The sequence below is a fragment of the Lepisosteus platostomus genome, chromosome 7 (assembly GCF_059453375.1).
Source record: "Lepisosteus platostomus isolate fLepPlt1 chromosome 7, fLepPlt1.hap1, whole genome shotgun sequence".
In the NCBI taxonomy this organism is placed as follows: domain Eukaryota; kingdom Metazoa; phylum Chordata; class Actinopteri; order Semionotiformes; family Lepisosteidae; genus Lepisosteus; species Lepisosteus platostomus.
The window spans coordinates 16,003,711-16,022,021 of NC_142617.1; the positions used below are offsets into that span (position 1 = coordinate 16,003,711).

Genomic DNA, 18,311 nt, shown 5'->3' on the forward strand with positions numbered 1-18,311 from the left:
TATAATCATTAACAAGAAATGCTTGATGGAAAATGGTTTTAGACAGACACTTATCAACTTAACGGCCCCTGGATCGTGCCACATTGAGACTGTGGGACCAGACGAGAAAGGAAATAATTGAACACACTGAATGTTTGTTATGTTCTTCCAACACTCCTTAAAGCAACCCAGGGGGTAAAAAACACAAGCAATTTGTAGAAAAACAATGATTTTTAAAAACGGCCTCATAAATTGAATTTTCAAAGCCCAGATGTCGCAGACCTATTTAGAATTAATGTTGCAGCATACAGTATGCACAGATGTATAATGTTATTATTGCCATTGATTTTGTTCAAATTTTGACATTTTAAAACTTGCTAAAAGTGTGCTGGAACATAAGTGGAATGATTGCCTTCACAAATCTTCTTGGCTCTGGGCTCCTTTTTACAACCCTGCCTGGAATTTGGTGTGAGAAAGTACTGTAAGATAAAAAACACGATTGTTGTCAAAATAACACTGAGCTTTGGAACGTTGCAGAGAAACCAAATCATTCTCCATCTGTTTCGTGTTCTGTGTGATAAAAGTCCACAGGCCATGGAGCCAAAGTGCAGGATTCGTTTGTACTGTATGAGTGAAGGTGGGATGTTGATAAGAGCAACAAGTGCCTGACGTCTGCTCAGCCAACATCTGCACTTGATTTTGCGGATCATGCCTTCTAATGTGTCTGAAATGGCCCTGGGGATTTATGGATGAGGTGTGTGGCTGCAAGTGTGTTAGACATGCTGCCCTGAGAATCACAATCTCATTTATATGCAAGGGATTGGACAGGGTTTCGAGTGTTTTTGCCTCTGAGTCTTGGCCTCTTCAGATAAGGTGCTTCCAAACTTTGTTAAAGTTTGCATACAGTTTAGATGTTCAAAGAGAGGGTGGTTGTCAGCACAGTGGTTCTAACAGCTGCAGAAACAAGTATTTGAACAGGTTTTTAAAATGTCTAAATAGCATAGCTACGCAGGAAACTGTTTATGTTCTAATAGAATTCCCTTTGATAGAAAATGTTTAGTCTTAGGCTAGATTTCATACACTTTGATAACATAATGAAAGTTAGAAACTCTATTCATGTCTTGCCCTGTGATATTTATCGTCTTGTTGATAAGATTCAGCAGCATGAATAAGGAAATGTTGTAGGGTTTTTTTAAAAAAGTGGGATGCATGAGAGTTGTTTGTTACATTGTGTATTTTGTATTTGTAACCCTGTCTTAATAAGTATCCATAGAAGGCAGTAGCTAATATTTTATGCTGCTTGCCAGGGCACATGGGTTAACATCAAGGTGAGCTGAGTGTAGAAAGTGTATGATCACTTACAGACACAGCTTTATCTTAGGAACTACAATTCCCATAAAACCCACTTCCTGACATCATCTACTGTATGTCACGACTTATCTACTGTATGTCATGGCTGTCTGTCCATGGTGACGTGCCACAGGTCCCTCCTAGTCCTGGCAGCTTCACCGTTGGTGGTCTGTTGTCAGAGGTCCACATGCAGAACAAATTAACATGGGATTTCTTTATTTATTTAATATTTTAAAAAAGCAAAAATCTTGAGAGAGTTTCCAGAGGAATTAATAGGAGCACTGCAGCTGGTAGTGGGGAACTCCCAGCCTCATACATTTTAAATTCTCCCATTTAAAACTTTTACATATACATTACTGTTTAAACACAAAATTAACATAATAATTTCTAACAGTACAGTTAAATTACTCTTAACTCCCATCAAACAGACACTGTTAACCTAAGAGCTTAACACATTTACAGTAACTAATAGTGTTTAACACTTGTATCTTAAACCATAAACAGCAAAACACTGACATCACTAACCATAAAATAATAGAATAAAAACATGGGAGGGTTTCAGAGGAATTCCCAGGACTGGTATAGCTGGTAGTGGGAATCTAACTACAAGTCAGAGTGAGGACGCTACTCCGGACTCCTGTGCCTACACATTCCCACTTGGTTACATAAAGTATTCTTTTTATGTTTTTGGCTGGCTGACATCTTTATCCAAGGGCACTCACTATGGTTTTACTAGGTGCAGTTCACAGCCACTGGCCACACTCATCAGCAAGGGAGAATTGTGAATGATTTCCAATTGGTTGGTTCTCATGACCCACAAGGGTTACTGATTCTCATCTTATATGGGCTCTCTGTTTCTTAATTGAGTTAATTGCCTGTTCAACTTTGCTTTTATTTTTTCCAACAATTGGGTAGTTGAAATTCCAGACTTTTTAAGTGCCGCCACCATTCAGCTATTTTTCTGAAAGATTAATAGGTTGCAGATTGATTGGAAAAGTTTGAAATTCTAACCTGTGAAACTGACAAGGAAGATGAGAGATCTTTTCTTTTATGTTTTTAGGTTGCTCATATCTTTTGCTCTCCTGAGCAAAACTATATATATCGTAGCTGCAAATTTCATTTCTCAGGCAGATTTGCCAGGAGTACCAAATTAAATAAGAGTATAGAACACAATGAATAGAAGAAAAAGTCTTCAAATAATTTAGAAAAAAATGCAAGTTGACATTTAGTTGTAATGTAAACCTTTTTCTTATCTTTGGGGACACTATAAACATTTGACATTGAATCTATCGCATCACACATGTATTATTGCAAAGTTGTTTTTTTTTAGTTGTCTTCATTAAATGATCATAATTTTGACTTCTTGGGGAATTTGTCAAAACCCTCTTTTCTGAAAGGTTTTTCTTAAAACGCAGGTTTCAACTTGCTGACAAGCATGCCTAGAATATTTAAAAGGTTTTTTTTCTTCTTGTTGTTTCTGGTTTTTTACCTCTGAGATGAGCTGAACAGTGTATTTCTGAGAGAATGTGTTGATGTACAAAACTTTATCTGACATTGCACCAAAGGCTGATGCTTGAACAAACTTTCTGTAGGTTTTGAAATTGTGTTTATTTGGGGCACAAAATGTTAACTTTTACAACCAGTGCCAAAACATGAATTGATATATATATATAAAGAAGAAGAAGATGATGAAGGTGATTTTTAAGAACCACCTCCATAATTTGAAAAATCATATAATTCATAAAGATATCCACTTTCTACAGCTCTTCATATTTTTTTTGAAGAGGAGATGGGTAGAGTGTGATTCAGGTTTTGTTCTGTGGAAAGAATGTGTTTAGATAAATAGGGAATGTACTGTGGATTAGATCAAACAGGATGAGTAAATAAATAGAAGGAATCTGGAACAGGGAAGTAGAATAAAGACTATTGAACCAGGACTCCCAATGGAAAACTGTCTTTGTTGTTCCCCACAATATCACTGTTAAACAACAGCACTGTTTTAAACAGAATGCTAGCAACTTTCAAACCCACGTTGGAGTGCCTTATTTCTATGTTTCACAGATTTATTGGATGCAAAAAAAAATGCATATCACAATTCCATGATAAAAAAATAATTTAGTTTGTTGTTGAGATATTCTGATTTTTGTTCCAAACTGTATTCTCAGTAACATGGTTGATCTAAATATGTAATTAATGACATACAGTATATGTAATACTTTTTACCAGACTCTGAGGTGATTTGTCCACTGTTGGGAAGCTATATGCCACACTGTAGTGTGTTTTTGATCAAAAGACATCCTAAACATAAACGTATCAACACTTATTTGGGTTCCATATCTTGTTTGTTTTTGATGCATTCATGTGTTCCAAGTGTGTTTTAACCACTGAGGAAAATGGCTCTGAAAAAGAATTACAAGCCTGATTCAGAATTCAAAATAACAGGTTTGTGTGAAACTATTTAGATCAGCGATCTCCATTTTCATTGCCATCCTTTCTTATGCTTATGCAACCTTTAATTAAAAGAAATGTATTTTTTTTCGCATCCCAGGAAGCTAGATTGCTTTTGATTGTAAATGTGATGTCCTCAAGAACTGTTCACTTTATAAAAGCTTGTCTTATCAAATAGAAGATTGGCTTCCACTGTGTTTATTCTAAAGCGCATTGTCCTTTTTTTTTTGCTCTCTCTATAAATAAAGATTGGATACCTTTGCTGAAAAACTGAATGAGATAAATTGTAGGTACCGGCACAGTATTTCATCTCAAAATTACAGGGTTAGATTTTGGAAGGAGATGCAAAACATAACAATAACAACACTACTACAATTGTTACTATGTCACAATACCAAGACTACTCAAGTCTGAAGTAAAAATAGCTAATAAGATCTTTTCGACAGTGACAAAATGCTTTCAACACATAAATATATTAGTTCCACAAGTTCCTTTGTGGCTTATACACTGCTTTCCATTTGTGGCAAATGCTGCAGTCCATTTAAAACAGGCCTTTTCAGACTGAATTTAAATGGTGAAAATTCAGTAGTGTCAGTGGACAGTAACTGATCTGTGCTGCTATGAGACAATAAATTAAAAATGACAGTCTAAAAAGGGAGAAGAAGATAATGCATGTGTTTTATACACACGATAACTGTAATTCCATCTTTGAAACCAAAGAAGAAGTACATTTTTGGAGGTCTGGGTCCAGAGGTTGTCTTAATATTACGCATTGAGCTAGATGGTATCACAATGCATTTTGCTTTTTTTTTTCTCACATACAGAGTCGACAGTCTTTATCCCACAGTCTTCTTATTCCATTGAGGAAGATGCTGGAGAACTGATGATACCGGTCAGGAGAAGTGGGGATGTCAGCCAAGAGCTAATGGTCATGTGCTACACTCAGCAAGGTACCATAGGGCCTGATCCCTGTGTACATTCTCAAGATAATTTAACGTTCTTTGGAAGGAATAGCTCACTGCTTTTTAGTGTTCATTTTTTTCATTTCTTTTTTATTGCTGATGCCACAATTTTGCATCTCAACCCATATTGTTTAGTGCTTAAAAAAATATATAATCTTTGTTGTTGCTACACTGCGATTAAAACTGCTGGAATTTTAGGAAGGTTTTTTTCTTTTATAAAACTGGAAAGTAAGAAAAGTAGAATTTGCTAAAAGGTTTGTGGTGGTTGCTATCCATATGGCCCAGATGAATTCTAACATGTCAAATACTTATTATTATGATTTATGATTCAACATTTTAAATATGTAATTTAGAATATACTGTATAGGTATAGGTAATTAAAAACTATAATTCATAACTGCTAGGAATAAGACATCTAAGTATGAAAAAATAGTTTAATCAAAAGTAATTTTCTCAAGACTAATAATACAGTTTTGTATGGATTTAATGAACAAAATTCAGATACTGTAGACAAGACAAGAGAAACAATCAGCTAGGTGAAGCAAGGCTTTTATGCACTCAGTACCTAGTACAAAGAAATGTGAAAATGACATTTGAATTGACAGTTTTTATTAGCTTTCTTAGTAGACAATTGGTTTGCTTATGATTTTAATTATGTAGCTGGGGTTTTGCAAAAAATAGAAAAAATATGTTTACCTTATTAGTCTTATTTCTTGTCAAATAGTTAAAGAATGATCAATGTTTCAACTGCTGGCCCAGACGAGCTTTTTAGAACTATTCTAAAGGTAAATGTAATGTAGGCATATGCATTACAAAGTTGTAGCATATAGTAGCTCTCCCAAGAGAGCTCCAGTCTCCCTCAGTGATAGGCTGGCCTTTTGCCACCATGGGCTTGTCCACTATTCATGTGGGCTTGATCTCGGAGAGGTCTGAAAGAAGGTGTTTGCAGGTGACATATCTCTGGCACCTTTTGTTTCCAGCCACAGCCACGGGCACCATTCCCAGCACAGTGCTGTCGTACTCGGACTACATCTCTAGGCCCGAAGACCACACCAGCGTGCTACGCTTTGACAAGGATGAGACGGACAAGTTCTGCCGGGTCGTTATAATCGATGACTCACTTTACGAGGAAGAGGAGACCTTCAATGTGACCCTGAGTATGCCCATGGGTGGGCGCCTTGGTCAGGAGTACCCATCCACCAAGGTCATTATCCTGCAAGACCTGGATGATGGTAAGCAGCAGCCTTTCATAATATTATAATGAACTGGGGGGTAAAGAGAGAAATGAATCTCAGACGCACGCTCTAAAGATAAGCCTAAAAGGACACACCAAAAATTGTTTCAGCCCATTGAAAAAGTCCATTCTAATATAGCTTTCTATGTCAGTAGCCTGTGCTACACAAGGTTTGTTAGGGTTCTCCTCCTGCGGTTGGTGAGGAAAACATGTTTACCATTTGTAGATTTGTTTCTAACAAACTTTTTAAAAATAATTGAATATGTTATCTTTTAATAAAAAAATAAATGGTCAAAGGAGACACGGTGCATGGCACAGTGGTTACAATTGCTGGCTCATAATGCAGGGACCCTGGGTTCAATTCCTGGGGTGCCATAGCCAGGTGCTATGGTTTCTTCCACTGTCCAAAGCCATGCTGGCAGGTTAATTGGTTTCTGTTAAATTGGCCCTAGTGTGAGTGTGTGTTGTTTTGTGTTTGTCTGCTCTGCAATGAGCTGGCATCCCTTCTGGGGTGTATCCTGCCTGGCGCCCACTGCTTCCTGAGCTAGGCCCCAGGCTGACGTGACTCTGAATTGAATAAGTGGTTATGGAAAGCAATGTGATGATTATAATATGTCACGTCAGCGCATCATGGTTCAGCCCTACATTCTAGCACACAGCATAAATCGATGTTAACTCCTGGTGGTGAAAGAAAGGGTATGCAATATTTTTTTTTAATTTTATCTGTGGAATGTGATGAAGTGAGAGAGGAATGCTGAGCTATCATCGGCTTACCTGTGATGTAAACCTTAAATGCATGACGAGTTTAAAAACAATAAAAGCAATGGAAGGATTTCAGCTTTAATGTGAGAAGTGAGAGCAAAAAGTTGGAGCAGTTTTTGCAGTGGAGCAAAGTGATTTAAAAGTTAATTCACATTCGCAGTTGTATTGACCAGACAAGACAACTCTATGGGACTTGCCGAAACTTGTCAAGATCAAAGGTAACAAGTGGAAGACACATAGAAGTGGAAGTGGAAGACCAGAATACAAGAAGTCTGTCGAGCTCTAAAGACGCCATTCTGTCCTTGTTGTAACTTGCACTTTAATTTTTCTGCATCACCTGAATGACTCCCTTATCACACGTCTCCAGGCAGATGCAGGGAGCAATCTGGGTGTTATCTCTCTATTCTCCTATTCTTGTTCTTCAGCACCTTAAGGGTAAACATTCATATCTTTTCAGTTATCTCAGGAAGGATCGCTGTGTAAAATGTTTAGAAAGCAAACGGAAGGAAAGTTAGGAGTACAAACCTGACCTATTCACCGAATCCAAAGTGATTAATTTTAACAAGAGCATAAGATGTCATGTGGCTCCTGGACCTGGAATACACATAGCGTTTCAAGTGTCAGACATTGTAGGTAAAAAATGTCCTTTAAAGTATCTGTGTATGTGTTATTGTGTATTTACATTAATGCATAAATATGATTGTTTATCTTCTGGTGTGAAATTTATATGATAATAAGACATTCAGTAGCATTTGACAGGATAGAAAGAAAAATGTATTCTTTGGACAATTATGACTCAATCCAAGCTTTCTAAGGAATGAATTCCTATAATTTGATTTGAATGATATTATGGATTTTTTATAATTATAGAATAATCATTTTGATTTCTATTAACAAACCTTTAAAACAAAAAATAAATAATTTTTAGAATAGTGAGCCAATGAATAACCTACACACCACAACATTATATTTCCTTTTTGAAAAATGAGATTTCAGGTCTTATATTTAAAACTGGAAGTAAGGGAAGAAAAGCTCATGTGCTGCTCACTCCCTGCATACTTTAAATATCTGAAGAGAAATCCCCCTCACTGAACAGGCTGCACTGTGTTTTCTGTGGGAATGAAAAATACTCCCAACAAGAGCTCTGGGCTCAGCAAAAATTTTGTGGATATTTTCTTTTTCCTGCTTTAAAGAAAGCGCGATCTCAGCAGTAAGCATTAATATATGTTGATATGGGTCTTTCCTTAAGTAATAATAACCCATGGCTTTTATGTGTTAGTATATTAATATATGTTTGTGCAGGTCTGTGGACACCATAATCACACCAAAGGTTATTTTGTTTAAATGTGTTCAACGCCTCTGTTTGTTTTTAAAAGAAAGGTAACTTTTTAATATGTTTTTAATGAAAAAAGTTCTCACCAACTTACAAGCATCCTTACTTGATAACTGTTTCCCTTCCTTGTTCAATGTTTTTTTTATTGTCAAATTGTGGTTTGACGTCAATGTCATACAGTAGTGCCTTACCCTCACGCATATTCTATTTTTATTAGCAAGCACCATTGCAAACTTGCAATGTTTTGAAAATTTCCTCTGCATTCAAATGACTTTTTTTCAGCATGATGACATAAAGCACAACAAGTAACTCATATCTGAAGCCAACTACCTTCTGTACCATGACTTTCTAGTGTAATGAGCTTTACAGCCTCAATAGGTGTCTGCTTTGTACTTGCTGAACATAATCAGCAAATGACAGCATGCACTGGAGGGTGACTCAGCCCAAGCAGTTATCAGGCCTGCCTAATTGCTGTATGCTGTATGTTGTTTTAATATAAAGGGATCTATTCCCCTAAAGCTGAAAAGTTCATCTACAGCACGGATGAAGCCTACACAATGAAGGAGCTTCTGTGAATGAGAAACCTGTTTCTGAGTATCACAGCTTTTACTGTATATGGCTATAACTACAACATGTCAGTCCTTAAAATAGATTATCTTACTGTAGCTGAGGTTTCAAAGTTCAAGAAAGCTGCAAAACATACAATAATAAGCTTGGACTAGCTGGGCCTTTGACTGTACTTAGGACTGACAGGAGTATAATATGAAATCCTGAATCATGATCCATTCCAACTGTAAAACTCAAAATTGTGCACAGTGAGTCTTGACCTTGAGCCAAGGTAATCCACTGCAGTGTCATGACACCTGAATGCAAAGGAGTACATTTGCCTCCTGGAATTCAGACCACTCATAATCCCATGCATGGGGGCAAAAACACTTCAAAGCAAAATCCTAGTAATCAGCATTTACTGTAAAGTGTACTTTTAGTAATTGGAGGCAGTACTATTTCTGAAATAAGTTTTAATTCAGATAGCATTACAGATACGTTTTAGCATAACAGTGCCATCATCAGAGCTATCACATTTCCATTTTTTAACTTAAAGAAAGCTTTTATTATGGTCTATTCCGTGTTCATGCAGATTAGACAAGTTTTCTACTTGAAGAACAAAGAAGTGTATTGTTTTACTTCGAGCATCTCGACATCCTCTCCCTTTCACGTTTTTCTTCAGAAGTAGTCAAGAGTTTAGTAGACCTTAAGTAGTTATCTCTGAAGGAGTTTTCTTTTCTGCCATTCTGCAGTTCTCATCTGCGGGAGGCAGTTGTTCCAAAGGTGATCTTTGTTGTGCTGCTCACAATTCTCATTCATGTTAAAGCATTTCTCACACAGGGGAGTGAACAGGTAGAACTTGGATTTTCCGGAAGCTATGGGAGTGGATTGAAATCTCCGGTAAATCTTACTGGGGTGAAATTGCAACAATGCCAAAGGTCAAGCTTTTAATAATGCACCTACAGGTCTTTCCTGTTGAACCCAGACCCTCAGAAATCACTCTCTCAGCTCCCAACAGGAGGGTGACTCACTGAATAAGGACATATTCGCTTTTACTCCCTCTTCTGTGTTTTTTTGTTGTATTCGCATTAATCATCAAGTCCCCATGACTTGTTATCTGCCCCTTGTATTAAACAGGCTAATGTTTGCACTGTTAGTCCAATAAGTCAGAGGAAAGGAATTCAGTTCTAGATTGTAAAGAAGTAATAACAGGGATAACTGCAAATCTCACCTCCTCCGTAGTATACAAAGGTGTCCCCAATATGCATAATAAGACTTGGATGGTTTTCAGCAGCCTTATTCTTGACATTTTCTCATGTAAATGTGTAGAATACAATTCCAGTATGAGAACTGTCTTGTAGTCAAAATTGATTCAAGCCATTTTGACAGTAGAAACTTCAGTGAAATACAGTACATATTTTTTTTAAATCAAAGGTTTATGAGTCTAGAAGCAAGTGGATTTGGGAGTTTTGGGAAAAATCCATATTTCAATTAATTTACACACAAATACACACAAATATTTATAATTTACACACAAATAATTTTCAAGGACATTCATGGCAGGGGACGAAAAGGAATTTCAAAATACTAGTCAATTTTATCATTGCCAACACAGATTCCAGTATTTTATTTATTTATTTTGGCCCAAATACTGTAGATGTCTTAGTTTGCCAGAATTAGCCTAGCCAAGATCAAAAATACGGTTTTTACTACTTAAGTTTCCCAGTAAAGACATACTGTTCAAAAGACAGCTATTTCATCTCACCTTAAAATGACGTGGATCTGACTGGTTCAGTTTCAGCTCTGTTGAAGTATAATTTGACAGTATGTACCCATCTTAAGTTGCTTAAATGTGACTTGCACTAGGGGTGGAAAACAGTGATCCATTGTAGAAGTGTGCTTCATGTATTGTTTTATTGTTAGCTGCACAAAATATTAAGATTCTCATGTCAAGACCTTGCTAGAAGAAAACATATCCCTGAGGCTATTGTCTGAAAGCACTGTTTTTCAGTGATGAAGTTGTTGGGGCACATGTACTGTACTGTACTTGTTTAAAAACAAATGTAGTGATGCTGTATCTTCTGTTCTTACAGATATTTGAGTAGGTACAGTAGTTATGTCAACATGTGTAGGCTGCAAAGGAACAAGTAAAGATTTATCCCTTGTTTAAAGGAAAAGAGAATACATTTAATTCCTTTCTGCATGGAATAAACCTTTACCTGTTTCTTTTACTTATATTGTTTTGATTGGTTTCCTTTTTAATCAGATAATTAAGATGGAGGTTATTCACACTTTTAAAATTATACACAAGTTTAGTATCCAAGATGTATCCAAGCTCTGCAGCACAATCACATTCCAAAACTGTTTTGAGTGTTTCATATTTAATGTCCCTCACTTAACAACCACTGCCACTTAATCATTTAACATTTTATAGCAGTCTACAGAAAGACAAAATAGGGCTTCTTGCAGTTAATATTCTGATTTAAGTTAAATGTACAGTACGTGTGAAACAAGCGAAATAAAAAAAAACATTTATAAGTGTAGTGGCTTATACAGCGTTATGCCCCCGATAAACTGCAACTAACAGCACAGAACATTTTTTCCTACAGGTCTTTAGTGTAGTGTATGCTTGTTTAATTTTCTTCTTTACCTAAAAGATTAGAACAAGGTTTGAATTGTCATACAGAAGCCAGAATTTTGTCAAAACAGCGGCTAAAAAAATGCTGAATTCTAAATTCACGTGCAAGAAACTCGGTCTTCTAAGAGTAAAACACAGTGGTTGAAATGCTTTTATACCGTTCTTCTACTCTCCTACCTGCAACAGAAGGTAACATACAAATTATTTAATGTACTAAACCAGGGGTCATTCTTCACAGCACCTGTTCCTGCCACTGAAGGGTCTCTGGAGTGCAGTTCATATGTGTTGCTGTTATTAAGGAGCTACTGTATGTACTCACCAAATCAGCCTCACTGCAGGGTTTCAAACACAAGGAATCTAGCACCCCCTACTGAACAGAAGAATCCTCAAGCATGTCTATTCATTTAATTTATTATAAATTCACTGATGCTTTGAAGGCTGCTCTGAATCTGATCAATATCATTCAGGTTTAATCATTATGACTACTTTAATCATATGTAGCTAACTCCCTAGGCACATATATATTTAAAAGTGTGCTGTTACTAAGAAAAAAGAACCAACAGGTATTTTAACATGTATTTTTCTAAAGTAGTATAAAATATGTAATCTTTGTAATCTATATGTAATTATTTTTCAATATCACTTCAGAGAGATGAGTTCTCTTTGAAGAAAGGTAAAGTACAAAGTAAATTGGTTATTCACCGTATTATATATCATATGATATAGTATATGTTTTTATAAAGGCACATGCATGAAAGAGAAGTTAAGTTCAGCAGACAAGCAAAGCAGACTGATTTCCATCTACCAGTTTCTGCTTTTATTATATTAGCCAGGGAATGTTTCTGGCCATGTTCTAACATAGTGAGCACATAAACGCAAGTCATCAGTCACCAGGTGCTGAACAAACTGTCTTTGAAACGCATTCTGTTGTTCCATTTGGATATAAGATTGGTGGGACTCAAGATGTTCAAGTGATTTCTGAATGACAATCATACACCCCATTTTGGTAGTAAAAAGCTCCATGTCAGCTCCATGTCAGATCAGAGTTATATGTATTATATATGTTATATGTATATGTATCAAGCAGACTTGCTGTAACTATGATGTAAAATAAAATAAATAGTTTGTATCCACCGTATCCAGACATACAATATCGCGCTGATAAGACGGATGAAAGAAGAGTCACTTAGGAGTCTCACGTCAAGGTCTCAGTTTTCAGCATAAAATAGCGTCTCCTGGAACGGTGCTTTCTAGGTTTTAGAGATTCTGAGAGAAGTGCTGAGCTATATTTTTACCTTTTCTTCAAAGCTTTTATAAATGTATGGTAGAAAAATGCACATAATGGTTAATTTTATAAAGAATAAATCCCATAGCCATTTTAGACTGTGTGAAAAAATTAATTGCTCTTATAAGGCACTGAAGAGTTCAATATTTACAGATACTAGCAAACTGAAAAAAGAAATCAGTCTATAGATCATCACAAATGGATTTAACAAAACAGGAAGCATAGACCATATTATATCATACATAATATGTTGCTTTCTTGATCACTGTAAATGGGCTATCAATGTGCCAATTAGTGCAGTTAAGAATAATATTCCTTAGACTTTTAGTCTAAGACTTAGCCTTTTAGACATTTCAAAAATGACCTTGAATTTTGTGAACCTTTTTTTCTAATCCCATAAAACGTGGTATTACAAGTCAGGTTTTGAAATAATTAGCAGGATAATTAACAAAAAATGAATTTCTCAGTTACTCAACAGGGGGATTTACGTTGTAAATACTTCTAATCTTGGGTTGCACAAAAGCACTATCTGCACTGCCTGCAGAATGTTTTTTTTCTACAGTCTTTAAGTACTCAATAACTGAACCTTAGCTGCAAGATGGAAATTGCATTATCAGTAATAGTGACAAGATGAAAAATTATGCAGTGATTCAGTGTAGAACAGTATCTCCAACAAAATAATCTCACTTTTTATCACTGCATTTCACACTGACCTATTTTATGGCCAGGGATGGCGCTGGGGGCTTGTCAATTATTTGTTTTCTGTGTATTTCCAAAAACTCCTCTGAGCCAAGAAGAAAAAAGGGTTCTGAACTTATATTTCGTTCTCCTTTATCTGTGTCTAGGCTAAGTGTTGCTGGCAAAGACTAGCTGTTCAACTGCTGCTGTGCTCCTTCATATCAAATCAGGACGTAGAGAATGCAGACTTTGCTTTCTGGCCAGATGGCTTCATCTGCCAAGAACAAGTGCATATAAACATGTATGGATGTGTTCTTATCACAGCTTGAAACTAATGATTCAGTGAACACAACAAATTTGGCTATTATTAAATGCACAAAGCTAATGGACTGCATTTACCTATTCATGTGCAATTGGACCAAGCTCTTGCCAATTATTTGTAAAACTATACATACCATTATATATATATACAGTATATACAATTTTTTAAAGATTTTTTTAAGTTCTGGTATAGTTTTCTAAAAATCTATACTAGTCTAAAAATCTATACCATCTTTGCTGCAACTTGTGAAGATGTTAACTGTTCACAATTGTTATTGTGATAATTTCATATTGATCATGCTGGATTCACTTTTAGTTCATTTCTTTACTTTAGTTCATTATCTTTATCTCCGGGATTTTAGCATTTCAGTTGTCTAGCTATTATTGTAGGTTGTTTTTTTAGAATATCTATATTCTTATTTACTGCTGCTTAGCCATAAGAAGCTTAAGCAATATATAAATCACTTCCAACTCTATAAAGTAGAAGAACGTACTCGAATAGACATCAGACAGGTTTCTGTATCCATGTGAACCTGAAGTCTAATATCCATGATACTGTTTGTTGCTTAGTGATTCAGCTACTCGCTGGCACAGTTATTGCATGAGTGCCTTACCTTCATTTGAGCAGCAAATGCTGCAGTGCTTTTGTTAATTCAAACTTTGCAAGCTGGAGCAATTTTATTGGAAGAAATCCAGCCGAGACCTTTTCTTTAAAAAAAAGTGCTCTCATACTTCTATTTTTCTGCACTGGCATATGTTCTGCAAAGATTGTCATAGATCCTTTCCTTTGTAGATTTTACATTTTTATCTGTTAACTACAGGATGCCCAAAAACCTGCTCCTGGGAAGCTGGATAAATGCAGGATTTCTAGGGCTCTAAATCCTTCAGCTACTTTAGACTTGAAAAGTCTATTGGTAAATAAATTGTGGAATTACAGAACAAAAAACAAAAGGTATCATGGTCCTCAAGGACAAGATTTACTGAAATGGTTATGTGTACCATTTCATATCTGGGTCGGACATTATTGGAATGCATAACGGTATGCCGTTATTATTCAATCAAAAATCCTTGGGGGTCTGGTTTTCTCAGAAGAAAGTACTAGTGAATTATTTTTTCCCTTTGTCCTGCTAAACAAATATCCATATTCATCAAAGACAGGAGTGATTTTTTGGAAGGTACTGTAGAAGGTCAAACATACCAGCAGTAGTTAACCCTTCTGTAATTATCAGGGTGGGGATGGAAGGTGAAGGAGTTCATGGACCAGAGGTTTATCACCTAGCTAATGGGCCATGACCCTTTGAAGCCAGTTATTTGTCTATTTTAGAAAATATCCTTATCTGATAGCAGTCCACTATTGAGACTGGGCTCCTGCCACAAGCTACAAAAGGACTCCAGTCTAATTATTTCTGAAGCAAAGTGGAGATCACCTGATTAGTTTCACCAGTCCCCGGTTGTTTAATTTGTCTGCCGTGGCCCACACTGTGTGATCCCACAATCTTTCAGGTGCTGTTTCCTAACTTCTATGGGCTCTTCATAAACACTACTAAAGTTATGATGAGGGAGAAAAATACTTGTCTAGACCTATTCATATTCAATCCTTTGTATTATTGTTGTTACGGGATTCAGAAAATGCTCTTATCATGATATTGCGGGATAAGGAAATTTATCAAATTTGTCACAAAACTTAATGTTTCTCATAGCTAAATTTTAAAAGACTTAAAGACTTTTAAGCTCATTTTTTTTGTTGTGTGTGCATTATGGTGGTTTTTAAAGTAAAAATAAAATGCAAAGACATCAGGGGAACAATTGTATTCTGCTGATGTACATTTTAAAAAATCCTGGATTTGAAACACCAAAATGTCCAAACACATTTTTAAGGCAACGGTTTCAGACTAATTCTTCAGCGAAAACAGAGCCCTCAATATCTGGTAACAAGAGGTGCTGTTGCAAATACTCAAATTAAAATTAATGCAATTAAGGTTTAAACAGCTCAGGCCATACAGAAAAGCCAAAAGTGTCGAATGATTCCTTACTGTATTTTAAGTGAGTGTATAAAAAGACTAATTCTTTGTTTAGGTAATGCATCAATAGAACATAAAATATGATGCTTTTAACACTTCCCAGTAATGGAAAATCCAAACAAAGTACTGAGTAGTGGAGGTAACTAGAAAAATAGAAACAAAATACAAGCTCTAGTGTTCATTGTCATAGAAACATAATATAGACTTGTTAGCAAATGTATCTGTCAGCAACAATGTCAGGTGGTTGTTTGTTCAGTGGTGTGTTGTGGTGCTGTTGAGGCATGTCAGGGAAAATTAATCTTATCACCCATTACAGATATCAGATTGAAACATGGATAAAGGCTGTCATGGATACCAAAGTGTATCTTTATTCAGATTGACATACTGTTGAATGGTTCTCTGTATCTCCTTGATACCTCCATATTAGGTCTTATGTCATTTCCAGAACCCCCTGCGGGTGAAGGCATCGATTGTAATAGGTCTTCCTTTTCTAAACTCAGCACCTGTTAGCCATGGCACTGTCATTTCACTCTGCTGCTCAGCAGACTCTTTGTGAGGATGCTTCCTGAAAGTGTTCACTCCTAAGCGGCCAGAAGTGATAAAATTGTTTCCATAGTAACAGCTGCTCTGAGGCAGAATCCTGAGAAACTAGGATGGCCAGAATGGTGTTTGGTAAAACGAAAAGACAGTTTAAAGCTAAAAGCTCATTCTTTATGATCTGTTTCTCTGTTCTTAAGATGAAATATTGAAGCAAAAGCTGATCAATCGTGTTTTATGTTCGTACAATGTTTAATTAACATGAATGGTATGTAGTTGCATAATAACAACAGTCTTTGTTTAAATGTTTTTGCTCTTTGCTCTTTTCTTCTTCTCTCTCAGCTGCTTTCCTCTTTCCACCTTCTTGCAGCATCTGCACAGCACTGTGGGATTCTGGGGGTTTTCCCCCACAATGTCTGAGAAAGAAAATGATAATCTTTTTTTTTTAATTAAGACCTATATAATGTGTTACTTAAAAAAAAGTTTATAACAAATATACACATACTGTACAGGTAGTTATTTATTTATAAGACATATGCATTCCTGAATAAATATTTAGAAAAAAAGATCAAACACATTTATAAGGTATTTAGAAGGTAATAATGACAGTTGTAAAAGTCCATGTCTTTGTTGAAATCTTTTTGCTTTTTGCTCTTTTCTTCTTCTCTCTCAGCTGCTTCCCTCTTTCCACCTTCTTGCAGCATCTGCACAGCACTGAGGGGTTCTGGGGTTTTTCAGCCTGAAAGAGACAAACAAGAACAGGGATCAGGGCAAACAAGACACTAAATCTTACAAAATGGCCACATCTAGTTATGTTCCCACCTCAAACTCAATCCAATATTGTGTCAAATAGTGAGGCATTTCTTAATATTTTACATCATTGTTACTATACATTTACCTACTGTAGATGAAAATAGAGTTATACCAAAATAAATTTGATTTTGCATTCTTTTAGATTTTGCTTAGTTTAAGGCTATCTTTGTGTCTCTTTGCCCATCTCAGCAGGCAGTATAAACAGTGAGCTGTCTCAATGTAGTCTATTAGCACAATCAGCTGTTCTCTGGTTATTTCTCCAAACTTTTTCTGAAGAGAACCCATCTACTCTCATCAATTTCCCCAACAGTTTGATGTTGAATTTCCAAGCCTTCACTTTCTGTCTCCACCTTTTCCTCCTGTACAAGTAAGACAGGCCCATCTTCTGGGTTTTTAACCAGATCAATTTTTAATTCTCCTTCTTTGTCATTTTGTGGGGATTCGTATTTTTCCAGTGGGTGTTGCCTTACTGTTGCAATCTCTTCCTCCGGTGCTGGTTTGACAGGTCCTTTTTCTGGGTCTTCAAGCACTACAATATTTAATTAACCTTTTTTGGCATTTTGAGGGCACCTATCTTTTTCCAGTGGGTTTTGTCCTGCTGGTGCAATCCGTTCCTCAAGTTTTGGCATGACAGATTCTTCTGGGTCTTCAACCAGGACAATATTTAGCTTGTCCTCTTCAACATATGGAACCAACCCATATTTGTACAGTGGGCACTGCCCTGCCGTTGTAAGGACAAAGGCCAGCGGTAACTTCACCTCATAAAAGCAAGAATGCAAATGCCTGGTTTAGATTCCAATCATGACTTTCTGATGTTTGAAACCCTGATGTTATGATGACATCACATTGGCAGAGTATTCTGTAGCTTTTAAAAAAAATGCTTATCTTTTTAAAAAAAAAGAAACAAAGGCAAAGACCTAATTAATGTGTAAAAAAAAGTATATAACAAATATACACTTACAGGTAGTTTTCAGTTCATATGGCACATACAGGACATTCCTGGATAAGTATTTGAAAAAAAAAAAGATTAAACTCAGTTGTAAGGTATATAGAAATTGTATTGAACATTAATAATAAATTTAATAGTGACAGTAGTACAGTCCATGTCATTTGTTTAAATCTCTTTGTTTTTTGCTGTTTTCTGATTCTTCTCTCCCAGCTGCTTCCCTCTTTTCACCTCTTTGCAGTTTCTGGCCATGATTCAGGGATTTTCTGGGTTTTCAGTCTGAAAAAAGCAAACCAACAACAGGGGTTAGGAGAAAAAATAAACTAAATTTTACTACATCTAGTAACTTACCCCACCGTAAACTAGAACTGGTCCAGTTATTGTACTTTACCTACAGTAGTAACAGCCACATGAAGGCTAACATTCTATAAAATATTTGAATGCAGGTTCTGGTTTAT

At 36.1% G+C, this 18,311-nt stretch overlaps 1 protein-coding gene across 1 annotated transcript in view; it reads left to right on the top strand.

Annotated features, from left to right (window-relative positions):
• LOC148658383 (FRAS1-related extracellular matrix protein 2-like) overlaps positions 1-18,311 on the top strand; it is a 100,253-nt gene that overhangs the window by 52,874 nt on the left and 29,068 nt on the right. Inside the window, exons 5-6 of the mRNA XM_088639494.1 lie at positions 4,602-4,727; positions 5,720-5,971. Of these exons, the coding sequence (XP_088495620.1) occupies positions 4,602-4,727; positions 5,720-5,971 (378 nt within the window). The remainder of the gene's footprint in view (positions 1-4,601; positions 4,728-5,719; positions 5,972-18,311) is intronic.